Below are 24,682 nucleotides of genomic sequence, written 5' to 3' on the forward strand. Positions count from 1 at the left end.
TCCTTTCCCCACTCCCTTCTCCTCTGTTTTCCAGGATTTGTGGCAAAGTCCTGGAAACATTGTTTCAGCATAACGCATTTGGTAACTTTTTTTCTTTCAGGGGATAGTGCTGGGTGGTGTCCCTTGCCTCCCCCACCCCCCCACAATTTGAGGAAAAGACAGAAAGTTTTCTTTTCGGCGGGGGAGGAGAAGGGAGAGGCAAAAAGCAAAGTTACCCAATCCACGGAGGAGGTTGTGAATAACAATTAAAAATATTAAAAGACACTTTACTCAAAGGCATAGCTTCTTGCACTGTCCAGGCTCTCTGGTAGCTCAGAGACGCTTTCTTCGCCTCTAGTTCCTAAAAAGATCGCTAGGAGAACAGTAAAAGAGAGAAGTGTGCACGTTGGGAGTATTATTCTCGGATTTAATCTGCTCCACGAAAGCTGCGGTTGCTACAAGCAGGGCGCCCACAGCCACATGCCATCCTCGGCTTCCCTTGCAGAGCATCCAACGCTCCAGCCCCGAGCTCAGAACCTGGAGGGAATCCTGGACCCGCAACCTGACTCCGCTCGGCGCCGATTGGCGCGCGCCCTGGACGCCGCCCCCTCGGCTGGGGCGGCCGCTGCGCCGGAGCCCGCCCCTGAGCCCTGGGAATCGCCGCCTGGCAGGCCGGGCGCGCCTGCCATTCAGCCGGAGTGGCGGGGACACTCGGCTTGCAGCTCCGCCCCCTCCCCCCCTAATTGATATTATTGGAGTGTGGAGCAAGCGGCCGGTCTGCAGTCGGAGACTTGCAGGCAGCAAACACGGTGCGAACGAACAGGAAGGGGGGGCGGGGGAATAAAAAAAGCTAAGCGTGGAGCAGCCGGCCGGGGACCGAGAAGGATCGATGCAAGCAGCGCAAATAAAATAAAATAAAATACAAAAATAATAATCAATACACTTCGGAACAAACAGCATTTCAAAAGCTACGACTCAAGATAATTGAGACCTAAAATAAAACCTGCTCATGCACCATGGTTTTTCAAACTCGGTACCCTTCATGGATTATTTTATGCTACATCTGGCTGCTCCGTTTTGCACACACGGGGGAGGCGCAGGCTGCGAAGGAAGGTAAGGCGATGGGGGAAAGCAAAGTTTGTTCTGACTTATTTATTTAGCTGTCTACCTGCACGAGCTGGTTAGTCCGCGGCTCTGCCGGCCGCGCCTCCGGCGCCGGGCGACCCTCCCCCGCCCGCTCCCCGCCCCCTCACCGCTCTGGCGGCTCCTGGCAGACCGGTAGGCGAGCAGCCGGGGCTGCACGGAACCGCCTGCAGCCGAGCGCCCGGGGGGCCGTCCACCGGTGGGCAGCGGGCTGTCGGGGGGCGGCGGGGCGGGATGGAGGCTGCGCCAGGCGAGCGCCTTCCCTGGATGCCGGGGCGCGTCGCAGCTCTCGCTCTATCCCTCTTTCCACTTCATCCGCCGGCTTCTCGCCTCCGGTGAGAGAGCTCTGGCCGGAGTTGGGTGCGAGAGCCGAGCCAGCGCAGCCCCTAGCGTCCAGGCCGAGCCCGCGGGCTGGAAGCGGGAGCCCGGTAGCCTTCTCCGCGGGGCCAGAACTTGTAGGAGCTCGGAACGCTAGGGTCACTAATGAAGTGCTCGCCGCGTCCGAGGCGTCGCGGGCCTGCGGTGGGCGCTCTGCCGCCGGCGCGGAACAATAACGCCGCCGAGTGCAGCCTGCCGAGGGCGCGCAGCCTGCGCCCGGCTCCCGGCGGGCGGGCGCGCGGGGAGGGCTCGGTTCAAGGCGCGCTGCGCGCGGGGCAGCCGGCCGAGGGGGCAGTGGCTGGAGGGGGCAGTGGCTGGCGGCCCGGCGGGCTGCTTCGCGCCGGGGGAGGCGGGGGCGTGCTTGGGCTGTGCGCTTTGCCAGGCGATGCCGCCTGGCCGATTACAAGTCTCTCCAGTCTTGGCCCGCAGTTCAGCAGTGGAGGAACGCGAGTGGCCAAACCGTGTGAAAGACCGAACCCTGAGGCTGAGTTCTTGCAGGAGGGAGCGGGTTGTATTGAGCCAGCTGGATGCGCCTCTATTTGCTTATTCCAACCCCCTCCCCTCCGCATTTCCTTTGAACCATTGACAGAAGGTAAAATACCTTCCAGTGCCTGTAGTTGGAGCTGGGGAAAAATAAATCCTGTCAGTGGAAGCGTCTTGCTTCTGAACGGTGTCACAACCCCCTCCCCCCAACACACACGCACACACACACATACGCACACACGAGTTCCAGGTTGTCGAATGTTGTTTTCCGGACGTTTTCAAAGCAGAATGCGAAGAATTGTTCTGGAGTGTATGGCGAAGAGGCTCCATGGTCAAATTTAGGTCATGGTGCTGAAGGGGCGCGCGAGGTGGTGGGGGTGGTGTGTGCTGCTTATCAGTGTCGCTTCATCGACTCTATTCCTGAAAACTTAGTGATTCGGTGCTGGGTTCTTCTATTTCTCCGAGTGCATCCCTCTTCGTTGTGTCCCTGCCCCGCCCCCTCCCAACTCAAGGCTGTATCCTAGTTTTCATCAGGCCTGACCTTCTGACCCCAGTTTCCACATGTACACCTCGAGTGGATGTTGACCCCATTCCTAGCAAACCGAGCCTCCGAGCTGACGGTCAGGCGTTTGCGTTCGGGTGGTGGTCTGCTTTAAACGCACGCTCGCTCACATACCGGACCACAGGGTCGACTCTGTGAGCGGGGAGACGCATTCAGTCCCAAGCCCTGGCTCTCACTCCTGGGGCAGAGCAGGACCTGAGGAAAAGTTTGCACGGTGGAGGCAGCGAAGCCGGGAGCTCAAGCCTGCTCCTGCCGGAGTTGGAGCTATAAATAACTGCAGCACTAGGGGGAGAGGTTCCGCAGCCGGGGTGGCTCTCTGGCTCGCTCGCTCACTCTGCTCTTCTGGGTGCGGGCTACGTGAGAGGATGCTGCTGCTAGAAGCTTGGATTCTTTTAACGCAGAAGTGAGGTGTTAAAAGGCAGCGAGGGCGGGGGTCCCGTTTCTGAGGCAGGCGGGTGGCGAGCGCTCCCGGCTTCTCCGTGGCGACGCTCGCCGTGCGCTGGGGCGCTCGGAGCGGGCGTTCCGGGAGCGACCAGGCGCGCAGGCGCTCCTCGGCGTTGGCAGCACCCTGGACAGGAAAGCGCCGGCAAGCGCCCCAAGCAGGTGCTCGGTCTCCCCCTGCCCTTCCCGGGATGCCTGACTGTGGCTCCCGTAAAGATGAGGGGCCCGTTTCGTGCACATTCCCCCTCCCCCCGTACGTCCTCTCTTGGACGTCGGTTCTCGGCTGCTGGAAGGGAGCGCCTGTGTCACTGAGAGGCTAACGCTGGCAGTCCAAGTGCTGCCGAGCCGCTAGCACGCAGCCGCCTGCTCCGCACCGCCGCTGTGCTCTCTGAGGAGACGCTTCCCGGAAAGCTTTGCCTCAGCGCCTGGGAGCTCCTGGTGAGCCAGGGCGCCACCGGTTCCCCGGAGTGCCCAGGTCTGAGGGTGGCGTCACGACTGCTCGGCGCGCCCAGCAGGCTGCCCCCGCCCCGCCCCGCTGGCGTCCCCGCCCTGGCCCCCGGCCGCCCGCCCGCCGCGACCCCGCCGCCTCAGCCCGGCGCGCCCGGGGCGTGGGAGCCCGCGAGCCCCGGCCTCCGGTCCTGTCCCCTCCCCGGGTGGGCTGCGTGGCTGCTGGCAGGCGCTCGGTGCTGGGCGCGGGAAGGCGAAGCGCGCCCGCCCGGCAGGGTTGACCAGCAAGCGCATGGCGGGCAGAGAAGCGCTGCTCAGCGCAGAGCTGCTTCCTAGTCAACGCCGTCCCGGTCACTTTCGGTTGTGTTTTACTTTTGTTAGTTTCTCTTAACTTGCTTGCTGGCTCGATCCCTGACCTCCAACCCCCCGACCCCAGCTAAGGGAACTAACTACCACAAAGAATCCCAAGGAACTAAAAAGGTCACTTGGCTTTAAAATCTGGTCATCTCCTTGTCAGCTCCAAAGACCAGATAACAAAGCATGTGGAAGGGAAGAGTTCGGGGAGCCCACGATATTTCCTTGTGCTTCATTTCTAAGGTTGCGGGTGAAACTGCACTTTAACAATTACTTTTCACATAAATTCTCTAACTTCACTAACTTGGCTAGTTTAAATTTTAAAAGTGATGTACCTGTATGTGCTTCTTAATTGAAACGGAGACGTCTGTTTTGTGATCTGTCATGGTCACCTTGAGGGTCTTCAGTGAAAAAAAAAAAAAAGCACGCCGGAACAAACCGCCCTAATGTCTGTGTGCAGCTACGAGGAATAACCTTGACTAGTGTGAAAGACTTGAACATATCCTCATATTTTCCTTTATTTTCTTGGCATAGCCAACATTCATTACCTTTCCGATAGTACACATATTTTCCTGAGTGACTGAGAGTTATTCAATATTTAAAAGCTCCTCTAAAATGTAGGTACTGATTTTTAACATTATGCTGAATTTGACCTTATACGTGTTTACATACTTAGAGAATACACATGCTCTCTGGACAGATAGAAGCCTTTGTTAGAATGCTAGAGAGTCAGATATTTCCAAAGTGTCAAACTCCTGTGACCCTGTGAAACCAGTTTAACCAAAGAGTGAGTGCTTTGGAAGGACAATTTTCCTGAGAAGTATGATGTGTATTAATTATGTGTAGCATCCTAGTGCTTTTACATATTGATAGTATAAAGAGAATTTGTTACATGAAATATAAATAAAGATTTAATGGAATGTTTTGATAGTAAAATGTGGAGTACAACTGTTCAGGAAGTCAAATCTTATTTGAAATAAGGGTTCAGATATACCATTTTGAGAATTAGAGGTCAAATTATTTAGATGTTGCAAAAAAACATACTGAAAACTGTTTACACATGGTCATTTTCCCCCTGAAAATATGACTTAGCCTAGTTATTTTACATTTTAACATTTCTATGCTCATTTCAGCTGTAGAACATTGTGTGTGTGAATTTGAAAAAAAACAGAGAATGAAAAAGAAATGCTGGAGTTCACAAAAAGCAGTGGGGAATGCTGTTAGCAGTGTTCCAAGTTAATGACTGAGTGACAAGTAATGCAGGAATTTTGCCTCATTGTGTTCATGTTATTATATCTGGGAACAATTATAGGGCTCAGTGATTGATAAACCTACTATACAGAGTTACTGTAGAACCAGTATACCACATAGCAGTTTTACCCAAAATAATGATATTGCATTTCAAGATTCATTTTGATATTCAAAGATCATCAAGTAGAATATTGGCATTTCAACCTTATTTCTCCTTCAGAAAATGAACATACTTGTTATCAGGTGGCTATTCATTTCATCATTCTATTAAGGAACTATCCATACATCTTAATTCCTTAGGAGACCAATTTAATTCAAAGTTAGGTTTAACTTAAAATGTTTGCATCCTTACTCACATTTTTTGTATAACCTCTGGAAATGAATGTCTGTTTTTCAGTGCTACTACTGGATTCTAAGGCACAGCAGACAGAGCTGGAATGGATTTCCTCTCCACCCAGTGGGGTAAGTGCTTGCCCTGAGTTTTAAAATCAGCAGTGGCTTGTCTTTTAAATTAAAAACAAACCTTTCCCCTGCCACTCCAAGGGACATTTTCACATTCATGCTTTAACTGCTTAGTTCTATATATGTTTTCATTATTTCTTTTTGTTTGCAATGACCCCACTGAGTTCTCTGAGTAGAGAACTTGGACTAACATAAAAAAAAAAAAAAATCTTAGCCTAACCATCACTTTTGAGTTCTCAGTGTGAGTGGAATCAGAGCTCAGGGTCCATGCTGTAAATGCTCACTAATTATAGGGGATATGCTTTCCACAAACTCACTTAAACCTCTTTAGTTGCTTTATACATTTGCGGTATAATCATCAGGTAGGTTGTATATAGTTCTTAAAAACAGTATGTAATCTATTTTCCTCTTTTAAAATCTTTTAGCATCATTCGATATATACTTGAAAAGGTAGCTAAAATGTAATATGCTCAAAATGTGTTGCAAAATCAGTTATAAAATATTATTTGGATTCTTTAAATTTATATTATGTGCTATCTGCTGGTACTGATTAGAAGTGATGATTGGTGTGCACATGTTACAGTAAAAATATGTTAGGAGAGATGGCACATTCCTGATCTCTTATTGAGAAAGAAGGTTTCCAAAAAGGAGAATATATCTCTTTGTTACTTAAGTTTATCTTTCACACAGTAAGAAATTTGGACTCAAAAGAGCATGAAATTTAAGTGAGATATAAAAACTGAAAAAGGTTTTGCAAAGAATCTAAGTCTGAAATGATTTTGAGAACAAGAGCATCATAAAATCGATATAAATTGCAAACCAAAGATCAGTTTAAAAATGTGAAGTGTGAACAATGCGAATCGGTTTAAAATATTTGAATCTTAATTTGTGACAGATTACTAAATACTTTGATAGTATTTCTACTCTTCCCAATAGATTCGGAAAAAAGGATAATATTTTGCAGATTAAACCCAAAAAGTGCTCTGAATTGTGATATGGATGCATTGCTTTTCTTGAAAGTAAAATGGTTTTCATGACTAAAATAATATACATCATAGAAAGACATTCACAATAAAAAATGAAACACCTCCGTTGCCATTGACAGATGTGGCCCATTTTCTGCCATCCATCAATTAAAGCAAGTAGAGATAAAGGATGATTTTATCTCTGAGGAAAAGTAAACTGATATATTATTTTAGTATTTCATCCATGCAACCTATAAAATGATAAATTATGATTGCCAATGTTATCTTGGACTCAAATGGGCATTTTATCACTCCAAAGCATCCTGAGCTAACAATTAACCCGACATTTTTGCATGAATCTACGGATGATATTAGAAAATGGTGACCGACATCATTTGCTGTGTTAGACACATTAGTATATACATGATTAATTAACCATGTGTTACTTATACATGTTTCCAATAATTATTTTTATTAGCATACATTAACGATATAGTGTCTGAATTCAGATATTTTCCCCAATGGTATTATTTTTGGAAATGATTGCAGTCTTTTTTTTTTTTTTGCAGTCTTTTAAAAAGTTAGGTAAGATAGGAATTGTGCTGTTTGCATTTTTATAGCCTTGCTCTTTATTGATACTGCAGTTTTCTAGGACAGGTTTCCTCATAAAAATTTTTTTTTAATAGTTGCTCATTTAACTGAGTTAAAAACTAGCAAAACTGATAATATTGTATGTTGAACAAAACTGTTCCTGAAATTAGGTAAAAGAAATCTTGAGATATATTTTATATATTATATTAGAATTGGTTTCATTAAACTGGTTGATTATTACGAAGTGCAAATTTGTATTTGGAACTTCTCAATAGTTTGGTGGGTAACATTACTAGCTTTAATTCTGTCAGTAGTTTCAATCTAATTAGAAGCCTAAAATCTATCCTTCCAAATGGATGCTTCTGCGTACACTTGGTTGACTGCCATTCAAATAGATTTTAAGCAGCTAACTGAAACAAAGGAAAACTACATATGCTGTTGATTTGTCACAAAAAAAAGTCGCTGAGCATGAAAATGTATTCTTTACTGCATTGGTGGACTTTTAATGATATTGTGCTGTAACAGAACAATAGGAAACTCCATGTAAATAATATGAGAAATATTTCAATTGTAATGTGTTACTAGTTTGTCAGTGTTGTTAAAATTAGATATTAATATTATGCAGAACACTTGAATACATCTATACTGTGATCAAGGCTTACAAATAAGTCTTTTTTGCAGGCTTATATTTTTCTATTACATTTCATGAAACTGTAGTTAAATTCTTGCATGTAACTATGAGTTAAATATTGATATGTTTCCGTATTTATTGCAATTTAAGAAATCAGTGCAAGTTTATGAGAGTTTTGTTATTAAATCATCGTAAATGTAAAGCAAGAAATTTTGTATTAATCCTGAGGAAGACTATAAAATGCTATTATTTGAGATTTTAAGGCCATTAAGTAAAATGAATTGATTTATCAGTTAGAGGAAGATAACTTTATAAATTACTCCATAATTTTAGAAATATCACATGTTATAAAGCCTTATATTTTCTTTTTTGACAAAAAATATATGACATGAATTTGTTAGTACTTTGCATTGTATCAGGGTGTGAATAGATATTTGTATATATCTAATAATTTGCCTGTTGTAAAACTATTTGTAAACATCATAAATACTGACTTTTCATGTACATTGATTGTTGATTCAAAGCTATTTATTTGTAGATATGGATCATACTTTTAAAGCTATTTATAATTATGTGGCTTTACTTAGACTATAAAATATATGACTGGAATAAGGGAACATTCTATAACATGTTATTCCATCATATTTCATTTTGAAATGACTGTAAAATACTCTGCATTCTAGAAATCCAGGCATTGTTAGATGCTTTTATATTTCAGTGTTCTTGACATGTTTTTCCTTATGTTTGTAGGTACTTTCTAATATTAAGCACAAAAAGGATACTTAGATTGCCTGTTGGTTGTCAGAAATTCTGTGCATCCATTGTAAATGCCTTAAATGATAATTTGGATAATTTTTATTCTATAAAATTGTAACATTGACCAGGGATAGATATGAACAAATATGTGAAAAGATACGTTAATACACTAGCTAACACATATCAAACAAGGTGAAATATTTATTGTGTGTATAAGCAACGCAGGTAGATGAAGTGATTTTTGTCACCACCAAGTCCAAGCAGAAATGGGAATCCCCTACATTCGTTGGTGTACACTGTTTACTGTACAACCTCACTCTTGAAGATTTGTGTTTGTCATAAACAAAAGATTCCTCATGCATTAAAAAGACAGAAGGTTATTGTTATTTGCTGATGACTGATGATCTGTTTTAATTTTACAGTGGGAAGAAATCAGTGGTTTGGATGAGAACTATACCCCAATCCGAACATACCAGGTGTGCCAAGTCATGGAGCCTAACCAGAACAACTGGCTGCGGACTAACTGGATTTCAAAAGGCAATGCACAAAGGATTTTTGTAGAATTGAAATTCACCCTGAGGGATTGTAACAGTCTTCCTGGAGTACTGGGAACTTGCAAAGAAACCTTTAATTTGTACTATTATGAAACAGACTACGATACTGGCAGGAATATAAGAGAAAATCTTTATGTAAAAATAGACACCATTGCTGCAGATGAAAGTTTTACCCAAGGTGACCTTGGTGAAAGAAAGATGAAGCTTAACACTGAGGTGAGAGAGATTGGACCTTTGTCCAAAAAGGGATTCTATCTTGCCTTTCAGGACGTAGGGGCTTGCATAGCTTTGGTTTCTGTCAAAGTATACTACAAGAAGTGCTGGTCCATTATTGAGAACTTAGCTATCTTTCCAGATACTGTGACTGGTTCAGAATTTTCCTCCCTAGTCGAGGTTCGAGGGACATGCGTCAGCAGCGCAGAGGAAGAAGCGGAAAACTCCCCCAGGATGCACTGTAGTGCCGAAGGAGAGTGGTTAGTGCCCATTGGAAAGTGTATCTGCAAAGCGGGCTACCAGCAGAAAGGGGACACTTGTGAACGTAAGTAATACATGCTATTCAAATTCTACTTTGCCTTTTCTCCCTGTTTTAATGCTGATGTTATAAGAATAAGTCTTTATGGATCTCTTTTTGTGACAGTAGCTCAATTCAATAGATCTTAATTGAATATTGAACTTGATCTATAAGGATATCTGCTGTAAAGGTATACAGGGAATATTAATATCAGTGATCATTGTTACTAAAATCAAAGTTGTGGCTTCCTGTGGAAGTCATGGGATGCACACTGTGCTCTGGGGTTGGAGAGAGGAGACTGGTAGGTGGACTCTGCCCTACAAAGACTAAAATGACATTGATCACAAGTGATGACACATGATTTTTCTTGTTTTTGAACTGGGATGATCTGGACTGTGATTTGCAGAATATAGGATGTTATTGGACTGTTAAAATGAGATTTACTGAGACGCAGTGAGTGAATAAATATGTTGCAAAATTATAATTACTTTATTAATACTGAGACCATGATACAAAATCATTAAATTTTACTAAATAAATTTCAACAATTTGGTCAAAGCTCCAAGTTTTTAATTGTGGGCTACTTTTCTTTGTCGAGGTGGACCAAAATAAAGTTTTACTTGTTTCTGGATGGATGCTTCTGTTCAGAGACATTACTTTCAAATGTTTTTGAAACTACATTTTCTTTTACACACTCACACAGCAATATATGGTCAAACAATTGCCCCTACCCTGTGTTTTTGTTTGTTTTACTTTGATGTTACATAAACCTCCAGGATTTAGGGATTTTTTTTTCCCTTGGAAAAATAAAGTAAAGTTATACTATTTACATTTCTAATAGCAAGTTAAATTTACAAACCAAAAACCTCCTATTAGTGTGCCATAATTAATGAACCCTGTTCAGCTAACTTATAAAACAGATTATTTTTCAAAAATTTTCATTCCTGTATTCTTTTGCACTCTTAAGCCAGGATTGTAATTTAATATTTTGAATTAATTGTTAAGTAGTCATGAACTGTAGATAAGGATAAGTATTATAAATAAATTTGATTGAAAACTTACATGCAGACATCTTTCCATGTACCAGCTTAGTTGATGAGACAGAACTCATTATTACTTGGGCTATCAAAGGCAAATAACTTGCTTGCTGTCAGTTGAGTAGTATATATGTTAGCTTACATTCAGATGTAAGGTATTTAGACTCCAGGACCTGAGCGTTGAGCAACAATATTGCCCTAGTTTCCATCACAAAGCAAGTACAATTTCAAAAATGATTTTATTTCATTGCTAAACTGATGTCTTCAATCATAATGGTCTGATACACTCTTATATAAACTTCATGAAATTATTTCTAGTAGAGTATTTAACAGCTAATAAAAATATCTAGATCTCTTCTGTCTACATTGTGGTATCCACAGACACATGTGGCTCTTTAGGTTTTGAAATGTGACTATTCAAAGTTGAAAGATGCTAAAAATATTAACTACATACCAGATCTTAAAGCCATATAACAAATAAAAGAAACCATGTGTCACTAGCAATTTTAAATGTTGATTATATAATTGAACTAATCGTATTTTAGATATATTAGGTTAGAATATAGTACTCATTTTCATTTTAAACTATGTATCCTTGCTATTTTAGAGTGGCTATAAGAAATTTCAAAATTACATTTGTGGCTCATATTATATTGCGTACAATTTTAGATGGAACAATTAAAACAATATGCTTTCCCATGTTCTATATAGGATTAGAAGCTTTAAGTGGATGATCTGTAAGAATATAAGGTATCCAAAGCTCAACAAATAATTATCATCTGCTCCATAGATGACCTTGTGTCTTCTGAGCAAAAATTATACACATACTTCAGGATCAGGTCATGTAAACCAGTCTAGCGGAATCCTGTTGTCTCCCCTGATGATGTCAGATCTGTCTCCCAGTATCTGCTGTCCCTTACCGGTGGTATTTCTAATTTAGTAGAGAATCCTACAGGTTTCTATGCATGTGCTAAATAAACACTAAGATTTATTACTACTGCTAGAGAAAATTTTGTCCCACTCGGTAAGTATTGAAATATTCTTAGTGAACGAATCAATCCAATTAAAAGCTGTGTTCTTATAAATGAGATGTTGCCAACAGCTACTTGAAAGTGACAGTGCAGTCACCAGTAATTCTTATAAAACTATTTAAAGAACAGTATGACAGTTTGCTTGGAGCAGCAGCTGGTTTTAAAATTATAATGATCCTGATAGATGTGAAAGTAAAGTTTAAAAGTTTTAGGAAAAAAAGAAATAAAGCAGAAATACTTAGGAAAATGCAACAGTTAAAATTAACCAAGAGACTACCAGATCATGTTAAAGGCATCCTTTAAAGATTTTAAGTAGAGATACATGTTTTTTATTTTATGTTGTGTAATTTGCCTCAGATGGTTTTATTACTCTCCCTCTATATCCGTGTATATTTATTGCATAAAAATTTTTTGTTTAAAAATCAAATCGGTTCTGTTTGAACTAGAAATCCCAATTTCTTTCAAATGAGTGAAATCAACTCATTAATTGTGATCATATTAAGATTATTCTTATGAATTTGATTTCAAGAATTGAAATTACATTTGAGGGCTGAAATGATTGACGCTTGTAAGCTATGTTAAGACCCCCCAAAATAAAGTAAATTACCTTCACTGTCATCAACATTAATTCTGCCTTGAAATGTGTGAAATGTGTACTAATAGTGAGGGTTGATGTGACTAACAACATGAATGAAGGAGACAGGATACATCTGCATCCTTGTGGTTCAGCTAAAGGAGTAAGTGCACATAGCTGTAAGTCAAGAAAATGGTCTGTGACATAACTTTCTTAAATTTTAGCCTTGAAGATGTTGACAAGGGAAATAAAAAGGACATATTTTACTGGAGCTAGGTTCATTTGCAAAAACACTTCCCTGCTTGGCGAGATTCCAGTACATTGCTGCAAAGTACTTGCCTTTGGAATCAGTCCAGGCCTGCCTTTATAATATTCCTCTGGTTTCCTGTTAAGAGTTTGACAACAAATCCAGTCACATATTGAGGAAAACTGATGTTTTTGAAAGAGGATGCTAGCAAGTGCCAAACCCAATGAGGGTAGTCAGCCACTTAAGGACACGTTTATTTGAGAACTTCTGGATGTGGCTGTCAATTGTGATGCTTCTTAAAGCACAATATGAAATGCAAGTAACAATGAAAACCATAGTGATTGCTTTAAGCATGAGTTTCTTTTTAGTGACTGAAAATGAATCACTCAAGTTTGGATATCAAATATATCTATATATCTTGTATGCTCATTGGAAAAACCCAAATCTTAAATGCAGTGTTTTTATTAAACAGTGATTTTATTAAACAGTACTTTAATCATTTGTAATATTAAAGCTTGAATTAGTAGAATTTTATTGTCACAAATCTTTCTCTAAAATTTATCTTATAATTTTTGTCACAACTTTTATGTAAGCTAACTCACATATTTTCTTTGATAAATGGTATAATCATTTTAACCTGTTTAGATTCGATTATAGTAAATTCCATACATAAATTTTTGGGAAGCTAATAAAACTGTATATTAAAATATGTTTTTCATTTTTTTGTAACATTTGTACAGTTTTATTCAAAATCTGAAGTTGGATAGTGTTTCTCAAAGTGTACAGTTAAAAGTATTATAATTTAACTTTGTCATTAGAGAATTTGTTATTTATATTGTACAATCACATTCTTTTGACCATTTAGTTTTTACAATATCATTAAGTGGTGGAAAGTATTTTTTCCTTCTTTTCTAAAAACATATGAGAAAACTGAAGTTCAACAATATTTAATAAGTAACTTAATTGTTTACGCATTCAGAATCCTGATTATCAGTTTTTTCACCAACCCACACTGCTTCTCTGAATTATTTTTGTAGTTTAATCGGGAGATTTTTAGTTATTGAAGAACTAATTAAACTTGGTTTTAAGAGACCCAAAAATAAGCATGATTTCTCTGGGATAATTGTTTTAATTATTAACACTGCTTCTTTTTGCTTTATGAGTGTTCTTTCTGGTTTGAATGATAATTGCGAAAATTGAGGGATGTCAGTACACTTTAGGCATATCAGAACATACAAATGTTGTTAGCTTGCCTATTTTATGTTGCTTAAGGTAAACTTTGTACAAAGATTTTAAATTTTATTTTGATTATTTCACATAAAAGAGAAGTAAAATAATCAAAGGAAAATAAAAAAATTAAAATAATCAAAGGAAAATTTTCACAGAAAATTCTGTTTAAACTTTTTATATTTCTACCAGTAATTACATTAACTGGTTTATCACTAATTTAAAATATGCAATTTCTGTGTGTGTGTATATATATATATATATATATAATGTATACCATTCAGTGAATTAAAATATACATTTCATTTTATAGCGTTAAGAATATTTAAAATGTTCATGATTATATTTTTTAAAAACCATCCTTTATTGTTACTGACCAGCAATGTGAAATTTTGTATCATAAAATTAAATGACGACATTTGGGCCTTAAGACATGTATTATTTATGCTGAAATGTAAGAGACATCACAGGGTTAATAAAGCAGATATTAAAGTCAGTGAGTTTATAAATGCTGACTGCACAACTCACCATGTTCATGAAGTAGGACAATCTCTAAACCTTAATTTCCTTAAGTATGAAATGGGGCTAACAAAAATAGTTCTTCCCTCATAGGGTTCTTGTCAAAATTGAATGAAACATCACATATAAAAATCCTGAAAACTGTATCTAGGACATAACAAATAATCAATGCATATTTGTTATGTTCTTCTTAATAATACAGCCAGAAAATTGCTATGTAAAGCAATTGCATAGCAATGAATGAATAAGCATTTATTTTGTAGGTCACAAATAGTTGAATTTTCTATCAATAATCTCACCCCTGATAATTTACCTACAAAGGTATCATAATGACAGAAATTCAATTTTTATGTAACCATTTTCTTGTAGGCAATGTCTGTGAATTGAAACTTTCAGGATTAACCAAAAGTCTAAAGTGAAGGCGCATTATTCTGACTGAACTTAGCCTTTAAAATATCAGTGAAGCTATGCAAATGTTATTACCTATATTATTAAACATTTGTATGAAAGAACATTAAGTTTTGTCTATTTGATGTTTATAATAACACAAAATATCCACGGACAAAGAATAGATGGGAGCTTAAATATCATGGATTATCATAGTGATAGGGTTGTGAATGATGCTTTCTCTAGGTTTTCAATGTAACCTAAACACTGATTTATATTTTTTAACCATATGATTGTAAGCTATAAATATACTGATAACTTATGCAAAGACATTCTGAACTGCATCTTCAACATATGGATTTTAAATTTAAATTATTTTAACGTCTTTGCAAAATATGGGGCTCAGCCAAAGCAGGATTAGTAAGTGGCAAAGAGAAAAAATTCTAGGCATTCAATTAAATAGCCTTCATTTTATTTTTTAGTTACTATTAGGTATCAAGTGCTGGATACTTTATGTGTATTTAGTCTTATAATGATGTGTTAATGACACCTTTAGTCTAATAGGCACAGATATTACCCAGGTAAAAAGAGAAAACTAATAATCCTGTTGATATTTTAATATGATGTTTCAATAACATTTAGCAAGCAGTATCTGCATGTATGTTATATATAGCATTTTTCATATATGGAAGCCAAAACACAGTGAAAATGGGTGAAGTACTCACAATCACAAGAATGGTAGATTACTGTTCAAACAAGTGCGGACTTCAGAATCCTTGTCTCTGATGAATACTTTGGACTGTGTCTTTGTAATGGAGTGCTTTTTTTTTTCTATACAAAGTTGTTTTTAAAAATAAGCTTTCTTTTAGAGTATCTTGAAAGAGGATACAATTCTGAATATTTTCTTTCATTTCTAATAAATTCAAAATTCTTCTCTTTGTCTTTGCTGACGTTTGCTACTTTCCTGCTTTGCTACTCTTGTTTGTACATGGGACAGTCAAAATGCAGTTTGTAAAATTGGGCATACACAGGGTCACTTTATTACTCAGAAAGATTCAGGCTCATAGTTACTTACTGAAATTCCCTGTTTTTTTTAAAAGCTGGCTTTTAAATCCTTTCCACTGGGCCCAAAGCTTGTCTAGGTTTTAGCTATTTACTTAACGTAGTTTGAAGCACTTGCTACACCTGTTTGGCACAGGTCACTAGCCTTGTGTATACAAACAAGTACGTCTGTTTTGCCCATTTGGTCTCACACAGAAAAGATAATTAAGCATCATTGCCTTCCACAATTACTTTCCCTAACTTCCTCTGTGAAACACTCATTTCCAAAATCTGTGGGAGTTACTGGCAATACCATGCTGCAGGCTCTTACAGTGACATTTTTCTCTAAAACCAAACCTCTCGCCAACTAGCCTATCTTGAAATACTACTTTTCCTTAAAATTTCAAATTAAATGCCATTTGTATTCAGCCAAATAATTCCTCATTTTGAAAAATTATATTTTACCGTTCCCCACTGGGGACCCTCAAATATCAGTAGAATTAATGCACATTTAAAAAAAAATTTTCCTTCAGAGATTTCGTTTTTTAAACATTGGGAACTCAGTTTTCTACCTACCTACTATAACTATTTTGTACAATTCCTTGCACCACCTTAGTCTTCCAATAAATGTTTAGCAAACTTCTTAAAGGTTTACTCATAAACACATACTGCCAAGAGAAATACGCTTGTATTTCCAATTCATATCACAACTTAATATCTTGATTTAGATGACTAATCGCTATGAGTAGTCTTAAACTTCCAGTGAGAATTTTCACTGCATTTCATTTTTCTCATAGCATATGGCAAAATGATATGCTAATAATTAGCAGATAAGGACAGGATTCTGTTGAAGACTTAGAATTTATTTCCATGGTAGTAATACAGTGGTTTTTATTCACCATTTTGTCACTGCCATCCTCTGGCATTGTCTTCCCATGTCTCTCTTACTTCTTATTCTTCTTCCCCTACTGAAATGGAAGGTGTTTCACTTTCTTTACTATGTTCTGTGTCTTAAGAAACAAATCCAAGTGACTGGAAAAATTCTCTAAATGATGGTGATTTTGGAACACGTTTATGTTCACCTTTTAAGGGAGAGTGGCTTGTGCAGCAGACTATTATTTTGTTTCCGAATTATATTCAGCCTTGTAAATATTAGTTTGAACTACAAAAGCAAAAATAGCGAAAATCTAAACATCAATCACTGTACAGTAGAAAATTTGTATATTTTGTATCGTCAAAATATACCTCTCTGATTTGAATTCTACCTGTTTTGTCTTTACAATCTTTTTACTACTGTTCTTTAAATTATTCCATTAAGAAACATGATAATTATTTTAAGACTTTTTTGGGCCAGCACTGTACATGGATCTGGAACAAATGTTATCTCTGTCACACAGTTCCTTGCCCCACTAACAAATCAGTACTGTCAGTTTCTTGTCTGTTTTCTGGAGATATTTGCTTAAAACCTCTTAAAAACTTAAAGTCCATTGTGATTTTTAAAATTGGAATCATTTCACATGTATTATTAGAACTTTGTAGACATCATTTAAAAATAAGTACTTTTTAACCATCTTCATCTTTCTTGGTCTCCAGAGTGCATTGAACATCACAATTACTTGATAAATTAAAAAAAAAAAAACATGAAGGAGAGTCCGATGAAAAAGCACAAGGAAATGAGTAACCAAGGAAGGAAATATTAAATTTGTGTGTCTGAATTAGTTTTTGTGTTTTATAAGCTTAATAGATGACTTTACAACACTTCTAATTAACCTAGTGTTGGCAAATACATGGTCACTGTTTTATATTTCTAGTGGAAGTTTAAATTGGCATCAGTTTCTGGCAGGCTGTGGCATGAAACCAGTGATGCCTTAAAAATTTTGCTTTTGATTTGATTTTTTTTTCTGCACAGCTCCCAGCCATTCCTCCTATGACAGTTATCACTAATGTGTTAGACGTTTTATTCATTATACTGCTGGTTATAATGTGATCATTTGTGAAAATACCATTAGGAAAACTTGCACACAATTACATATTTGCTGTTTTAAAAGATTTATTTTATTTTTATTTGAAAGGCAGAGTTACAGAGAGAAGAAGAGATACAGAAAGAACTTCCATCTTCTTGTTCACCCTCAAAGACCGCAGTGGCCAGTCCTAGGCTGATCTGAATCCAAGCGTTAGGAGCTTTCTGCAGGTTTCCCACTAGCTTCAGGGGCCCGAGACTTGCGCTGTCCTCTGCTGCTTCCCCAGGCCGTAAGCAGGGAGCTAAGCATAAGAGTAGCACCCAGGATCTGATCCAGCATCCATATGGGATGCCGGCATCACAGGCAGATCCGAAGCCTAATATGCCCATTGTACTAGCCCTTGTATTATATATATATACTTATATATAAAATTTAAATTTAAGAACATAAAATATGATACACAATTTTTTAGAGAGACATTTGTTTCAGTTTTTCTCAGGTTTAAATAACTTTATGCCATCCTGTTCCATGTAAAATATTAAACATTTAACTTTACAGTCTTGAGGCATATATTTATTAAGATACCCACATTAATTTAATATATGAAAAGTAGGTCATGACATACACATATAATTCAGTGATTTTACGTTTTATTGTGATAGCAGAATAGTTCAACTTTGGGTGAAGGCCATGGTAATGATTTACAGATGTCATTCATCTCCTACCTATGATGCTAACTTTCTAAAAATTATTAAGTCTTTATGTGTATTTTCCAGCAGCATTCCCAAACCATTTAGTTCATTCAGCTATTAATTGCAGGAAGTTATAGAATCTGTCTTCTTTGATGTGTTGGATCAAGTAGCTTCTAAAAGACACATGCTGTATGTAATATTTTGTTTTATTTCTTTCAAGTAATGAACACCTGGTTTACCTTCTCATTTGTTGTGGGGATAGCCTCAGATCTTCACTGTAACTTTAACTATTTTATGAACAACATAAATCTGGAGAATAAAACATCATGATGATTGTTTAATAATAAATAATAATGCCAATTTTATGTAGATATTACATAATTGTGCATATTATCTTGCATTGATCATTGTTTAAGTTGAATGCTTAGAAATTATTATAATCTGTTGTACTGTAGAGATCACAGTTAAAGTAGAGATGAACTAGAATGAGAGTCGGTAGGTGTGTTGAGACAGAAAGCATCTAAGAATAGGCTTATGCAACTAAATGTAGTAAAAACATATTCTGAGAAAAACAAGTGTAAGCGTATTAAAAATCAAAAGACTGCTTTATTGCTCCTCTATTTTCCCAGTGATTTATAATGTGTATGTATCAGTATTTTAGTGCTTTGAAGTAAGTTACTTCCCAAGAAGACAGCAGTAGCAAGAAGCATTAATGTTCCAGGTGGCATTAATTAATGATATAATTACACTGAGTTGGGCTAAGTAAATAAACTTAATGGATTTTAAGTTTCTTTATATCTCTTCCTATTAACAAATTGAGATCACTTATATTTCATGGTGTTCCTATTCTACTTTTTCTACAAAGTGATTTTGCCCTTGAAAGAGAATGTACTCCTTACCTGATCCAATATTATGTATTTATAACTCAAACTATTTCAGAGACATTCTTATATACCTTAAGGGTATAATCTCTTGTAAAAATAAATAGAATCATAAGTTCTTATAGTTGCAGTATACTTAAATAATCATCAAATGTTTTAGTTTTAGTTTTGGTTTTAGTTTTTGCTACAATAACTAAAAACTTCATTAAGAATGCATTGATGGCAAATTTGATGATAAATTTGTAACTTAAGTCTCCCAGGTTCAAGATTATAAACACAGGTGCCTATTTACAAATGAGTATACTCAAATAGGCAAAACATATATCATACAAGAGTATAGTTACACACAGAGCACACTTCTCTCAGCAGGAGGAAAACAATTAAGTCAATAAAAGTGAAAAATAAAATATCTAATTTTTCTCCTTGACCCACTTTTAGATTACCAAACTGTTGTGCAGTAATGTCATAACTTAAAATGATTAAGATTTTTCTACATGTGGGAATCACAACAGAAAGAGACTAAAAAACTACCATGGACTATTCTTTCATACTTATAAAGAGAATACAAAAGAAAACTACAACGAATCTTGCATTCTTCATTGCACTGAAAAATCTAGAAGCATACTTTTATTTTCAAGTAGGTGTTAGGGTTTCCTCTAGCTTCAGAAGTATGTGGATGCTATTATGTCTAGGAAGAAAAGAAAAAAGTAGATTACATTTTTTTGATGTACAGTTAAGTTTCTGTAGGATTTTAGATATAAAGCTGATGAATTGTAGCAACTACAACATGTTCTGGTTATTTGGACTATTATGTAAATGTGCTTTAAAATGAGAATAGTGAGTATCACTTCCTTGATCAGAAATCTAGAAACTTAGAAACCTAAGCTCTGCCATTGAACTCTTGTGGTTTTTTGACTCTGTTCCCTCTGGGAAACTTCAGGATTTTAACCCCTCCACCCCATCTAAGGCAGACAGATTTCTACAAGAATGCACTTCTCAAAAAAAACAAAATGACTTTTGGAACGAATACATGTTAAGCTTTAAAAATTCAGCTTGTAAGCTGATATTGAGATACCATGCAGCCCTGGGGTTCTGTTGAGGCAATATTGTAATCTGCAAAGGAAATAACAGGATATTTTTGAGTTTGTTATTTTTGCCATCATTCTTACTGCATTTAGGCCTATATTGCGTTAAAAGTTAACCCTATGATTTTTAGGGATGAATATAATAGTTTGATCATTTCCCCACTTTGTCAATCTTTCCAGTAAGACAGCATTGCCACTCCAAACTGAAAAAGCTCTCATTGATTTCAAGATTACCAGGCCACAACTGCAAATGAGCGTACTTCAGAAAGTTCTACGGAAATGGCATTAAAAGATAAGTTTAATTTGTTGCAAACCATTTTTAAATTCATGCTTACCTTTTTCATGATGCATAGGTTTTCATTGACTTTTTTGCAGAATCTCATACAAGGGATTTTTTTTTGGACATAAAAATAAACTTATCTTTAGACACCATCTTCCATGAACTTTTTGAATGTATTCATGCTTCTGATATCTCATCCTTCACCAGGAAAAAGCAGGTGTTCATCCTTACTCTTTATGATTTCTTATCATTTTTTTTGTTCTACATTTATTACATTGTTGATATTTGCCAATACTTTTCAGCTCATGTTTTGGAAAATTCATTGATTAAAATAAATTTGGAACATACTTTTTCATCAGTGGATTAAAACAGTGGAAATCTTCCTCATTCTGTCATGCTCTATTGGAATACTAATACTGACTGGCAACATTACACCTTTGCCTACCTTGCACGGTGATGTTGCATTTCGTATTCAATAGTATGCATAGTCTTCCGATGATTACATAATAATGATATAATGATGGCATATCTCTCCATTTTGAATGGGAATCCATTTATTTTTTTGTAGTGAAATTGTTCATTAATTTTGAAAAGAAATTGACTTTTTATCTCTTTAGCTCATTAATGAGATTATTTATAATGATGTATTATATCTAACTTGAAGGGCAAAACTTCAGTAATCTGAATTCTGACCTGTTTTGGTACCGATAAGAAACTAAGCCACACTCTGATAAATACTTAAGATTAAGGTTGGATTATGACTGCTGCTGTAACATTTAGATTATGATTTTATAGTGCTGAAATTATAAATTTTAGTCAATACTATAAAGAAGTTCAGTCAAGAGTTGTATGTGAGTAATCAGTTAAATTTCTTCTTTTTTTTTCTTTTACTTTAAAACAGCTCTGTTATGGTATGCTTAACTTCAGGAGGAACAATGAAAACTAGCCAAGAATATAAAGTGTAGAAATGGTTTAGATTGTACTTCTAGAGAAGTGGACTAAGTGTGAATACAAAAGAAAGTACAAGGCTAAAATACTGATACAACTTCTGATCTTTAGATGTTAAGGATTTTCTACCACAGGCTCTGTTGCAGGGACAGCAGACACTACATTAGATTTGTAAAGAACATAAAAACAGAACAGTCTGTTAATACAACTCACTTAAGCTTATGTAATATGAGCTGAGACAATGTTTATTGAAAAATGAATCACTGATCTATACTGGATTTCACATTAAATACAAATTTTTGCCGCAGCCAATTTCTTTTTCCTTTTTTTTTTTTTTTTTTTTACAGCTTTCTAGTGTGCTAGCTAAACTATTAACAAAAAACAAACACAGAGCCCTCTTCTACAGATGGGTAATCTGCACTAAAAATAATGTACATTTTCCTTACATTATGCTAAAGGCCATGGTTATTTATTATTCATTAGTATCAGCAGATAACTCACTTGCCACTTGCCAGTCACAGTGGAATCTGATGGAATGCTGACATTGATTGATAGACACGCTGATGGGAAAATGCATAGGCAGACTGCTTAGGTCAGGTGAACATTTGAAACCATCCTGGGTCCCAGTTTAGGAATGAAGAATCTTTTTGCTACTCTTTGTTTTTTAAAAAAAGATTAGGTACTACCAAGATTCATTCTGAATCTTAAGATTGTTTTCTAGGCATTTTAGCATTGTAGTTATCAAATAAAAGTAATTATTTGATTAGAAGAAATGCATATTCCTGATTACTTTGGTTCACATTTTAGGGGAATCCTCTTTATTTCTTAATTTTTTTTATAAAAGGAGAATTTTCTTTAAAAAATATAATTGTTTTAAATATTCATAATTGGTTGCATGTGTTTTTCTGGACAAAAATAGCATTTATTTGAGAGAATCAAAATTAAGTCATTGATACATACTAAGCCATTAGACATTAAATGGAGCAGTGTCTTGTGTTGCTCTTTGAATAACTATTTTAAAACATAAATCTCTCCATCTGGATAAGTATATTTATTTTACAGTTTTTATAAACCTGTTTAATTAATCTTCCTGGTATATTTTAAGTGTGTATGTTTGCTTACTTTGTTTGAGAGACAGAGAAATACAGAAACTGCCTTCGGTGGTTCACTTCCCAAATGCACTGGAGCAGGGATCTCCATCCTGTTGTCTCACTTGGTTGGGAGGTACTCAAACATAAGCCATTACCGTTGCCTCTCAGTGTGTGCATCAGCTGGAAGCTGCAACGCTTGAATCCAGACACTCCCACATGGCATGCAGATATCCCACATGTTTTCTTAACCATTGATGCCTATTCCCTTATAATTATTTTAACAATAATTGTTAATGAAACAACTAGAACAAAACATTTGGCTGAAGGATTTTTCATTGATAGTTCTTTTCAACCATAACTTGTTAATTTTTCAATGTGAATGAAATAATTAACACTGGAGCTACTATGAAGAATTTTTAATTTTAATATAGGTTAACCTTTTTTTGTAATTTCAGAATACAGGAAATGATATTATTACAATTTGCAGCCTAACAAAAGATTTAAGCAGAATTGTAATGAATACAACTTTTATTTTCATTTCTAGTGCTTTCTACTTTTATTCTTCGCTACTCACTTTCTATAGAGGATTAGAATATGCATGAAAACTCTCAAAAGTACATGGAAAGCCACATTAAAACAGAATGTTTGCTGATACAAAACATTTTAAATCCATACATAATCTGTATGGAATGTGTATTTTTCATGAAAATCTTGAAAAAAATGATGTGCATATATTTATTGGGAAAATATCCAATTCCAGGCATGCGGATATGTCAAATTATACTCTACATGCAATAAGTAATATTGATAATTATGTATTATTATTTTAGAGCTTCTAAGTAATAAAGGCATATATATTCAAAATATTCATCTTTCCTAAAGTGTATTGCAAATTAATTTGTTTGTAAGGTTGTTTCATTATTTTAATATGAGTTCTTACAGATTGGAATGTGAGGTTGTGAAACTTTTTACAAATTATTCTAGCATCACTGAAAAACTGAAACGTAATAGCTCTCAGGCAGGATCAAATGCAGCAGACTTTATAACATCATTACATCATGTTTGTTAGGTATTTAAATGTTTAGTTTTAGTTACAGAAGACAGTTTATCACAGGAGCAAAACAAAGTTTAGAAAATTATGTCAAATATTTTCAAATGCATACTCTTGAACATGGTAATCAACATCTTTCTATTAAATAACTGGGAAGCCTGTTGTTCTCACCTAGTGAATGGTTCTGTACTATAGTTGCTTCAGTTAGTCATAAAAATGGCATTGGGTTTTGATTCTCCATTTAGAAACATCCTAGAGATTATTGAAAGGTTAATTTTGGCAAATAAATTATGTATCAGTTTCATTACAATGACATTGAAAAACTGAATAAAAATAGTTCTGCATTCTCTGTATTGACACGTTTGTTACTGCATGCTTTCCAAGAGACAGCAGAGACATAATTAAAAAAAAAAAAAAGACATCTGTGTCCAACTTTAGCTAGCCAAAAAAGGGCAAGCTCTTGTGTTGAAAAGGTGGAGATTCCAATCAATGAAAATGTCTGGACCTGTTAGCACCAATAAAGCTGAAGGCCACTGGGAAGCTCAGAGAAAGTCTATTGTTGTTGAGCTAGAAAGAAACCCAAACTATGACACTTTGGGGGAAGCGGGGTCAGCAAGGGAGATCATCCATCTTCTTCAATGGCAGCTTTCTGTCAGATTCTAACCTTGTTCAGTGGAGGAACTAAGCCTCTACTGTTGACACCAACCGATTATCAGCCAAGTGTAAATGAAGCTAATATTCACTGACCTTATGCATAGCAAATGAAGCCTTTTGTGTCATTTGAGAAATAATGTTATCTGACACTTCAAAAAGTGAGTGATTGACAGACACACACACACACACAAACACACACTCATACACAGAAAGAGAAAGGATCAAATCGGTGAAGCTCCAGCCTTTGACTATTCCATATTTTTAGTTGATCTTCACTATAGTCATATTTATCATATTAGCACAGATTTATCCTTGTGTTACTATGATTTACATATCATGACATATCAGCACAGTTGACTGTGCTGCAGAGTCAGTCCTTGTTTGGTTTCATTCAGTCTCTAAGTGCAGTGCCTTTTCCCAGAAAGAGAAAATTCAGTCTCTGCTAATAACAACTATAAATTTCAAAGA

General features: G+C 36.9%; 1 protein-coding gene across 6 annotated transcripts in view; it reads left to right on the forward strand.

The window, feature by feature from the left end:
• Nucleotides 1-724: 724 nt before the first annotated feature.
• The window catches only part of EPHA7 (EPH receptor A7), a 152,955-nt gene continuing 128,997 nt past the window's right edge, over nucleotides 725-24,682 (forward strand). For 2 of the 6 annotated variants that reach the window (XM_004580374.4, XM_004580375.3), the window contains exons 1-3: nucleotides 746-1,092; nucleotides 5,436-5,500; nucleotides 8,866-9,535. In XM_004580374.4, the coding sequence (XP_004580431.1) occupies nucleotides 996-1,092; nucleotides 5,436-5,500; nucleotides 8,866-9,535 (832 nt within the window). In that variant the 5' untranslated portion in view covers nucleotides 746-995. Of the gene's footprint in view, nucleotides 1,093-5,435; nucleotides 5,501-8,865; nucleotides 9,536-24,682 lie in introns of all 6 variants that reach the window. The other 4 variants (XM_036494213.2, XM_058660762.1, XM_004580377.3 and 1 more) reach the window with 3 other exon arrangements.

This window comes from Ochotona princeps, chromosome 1, assembly GCF_030435755.1.
Source record: "Ochotona princeps isolate mOchPri1 chromosome 1, mOchPri1.hap1, whole genome shotgun sequence".
Taxonomy (NCBI): domain Eukaryota; kingdom Metazoa; phylum Chordata; class Mammalia; order Lagomorpha; family Ochotonidae; genus Ochotona; species Ochotona princeps.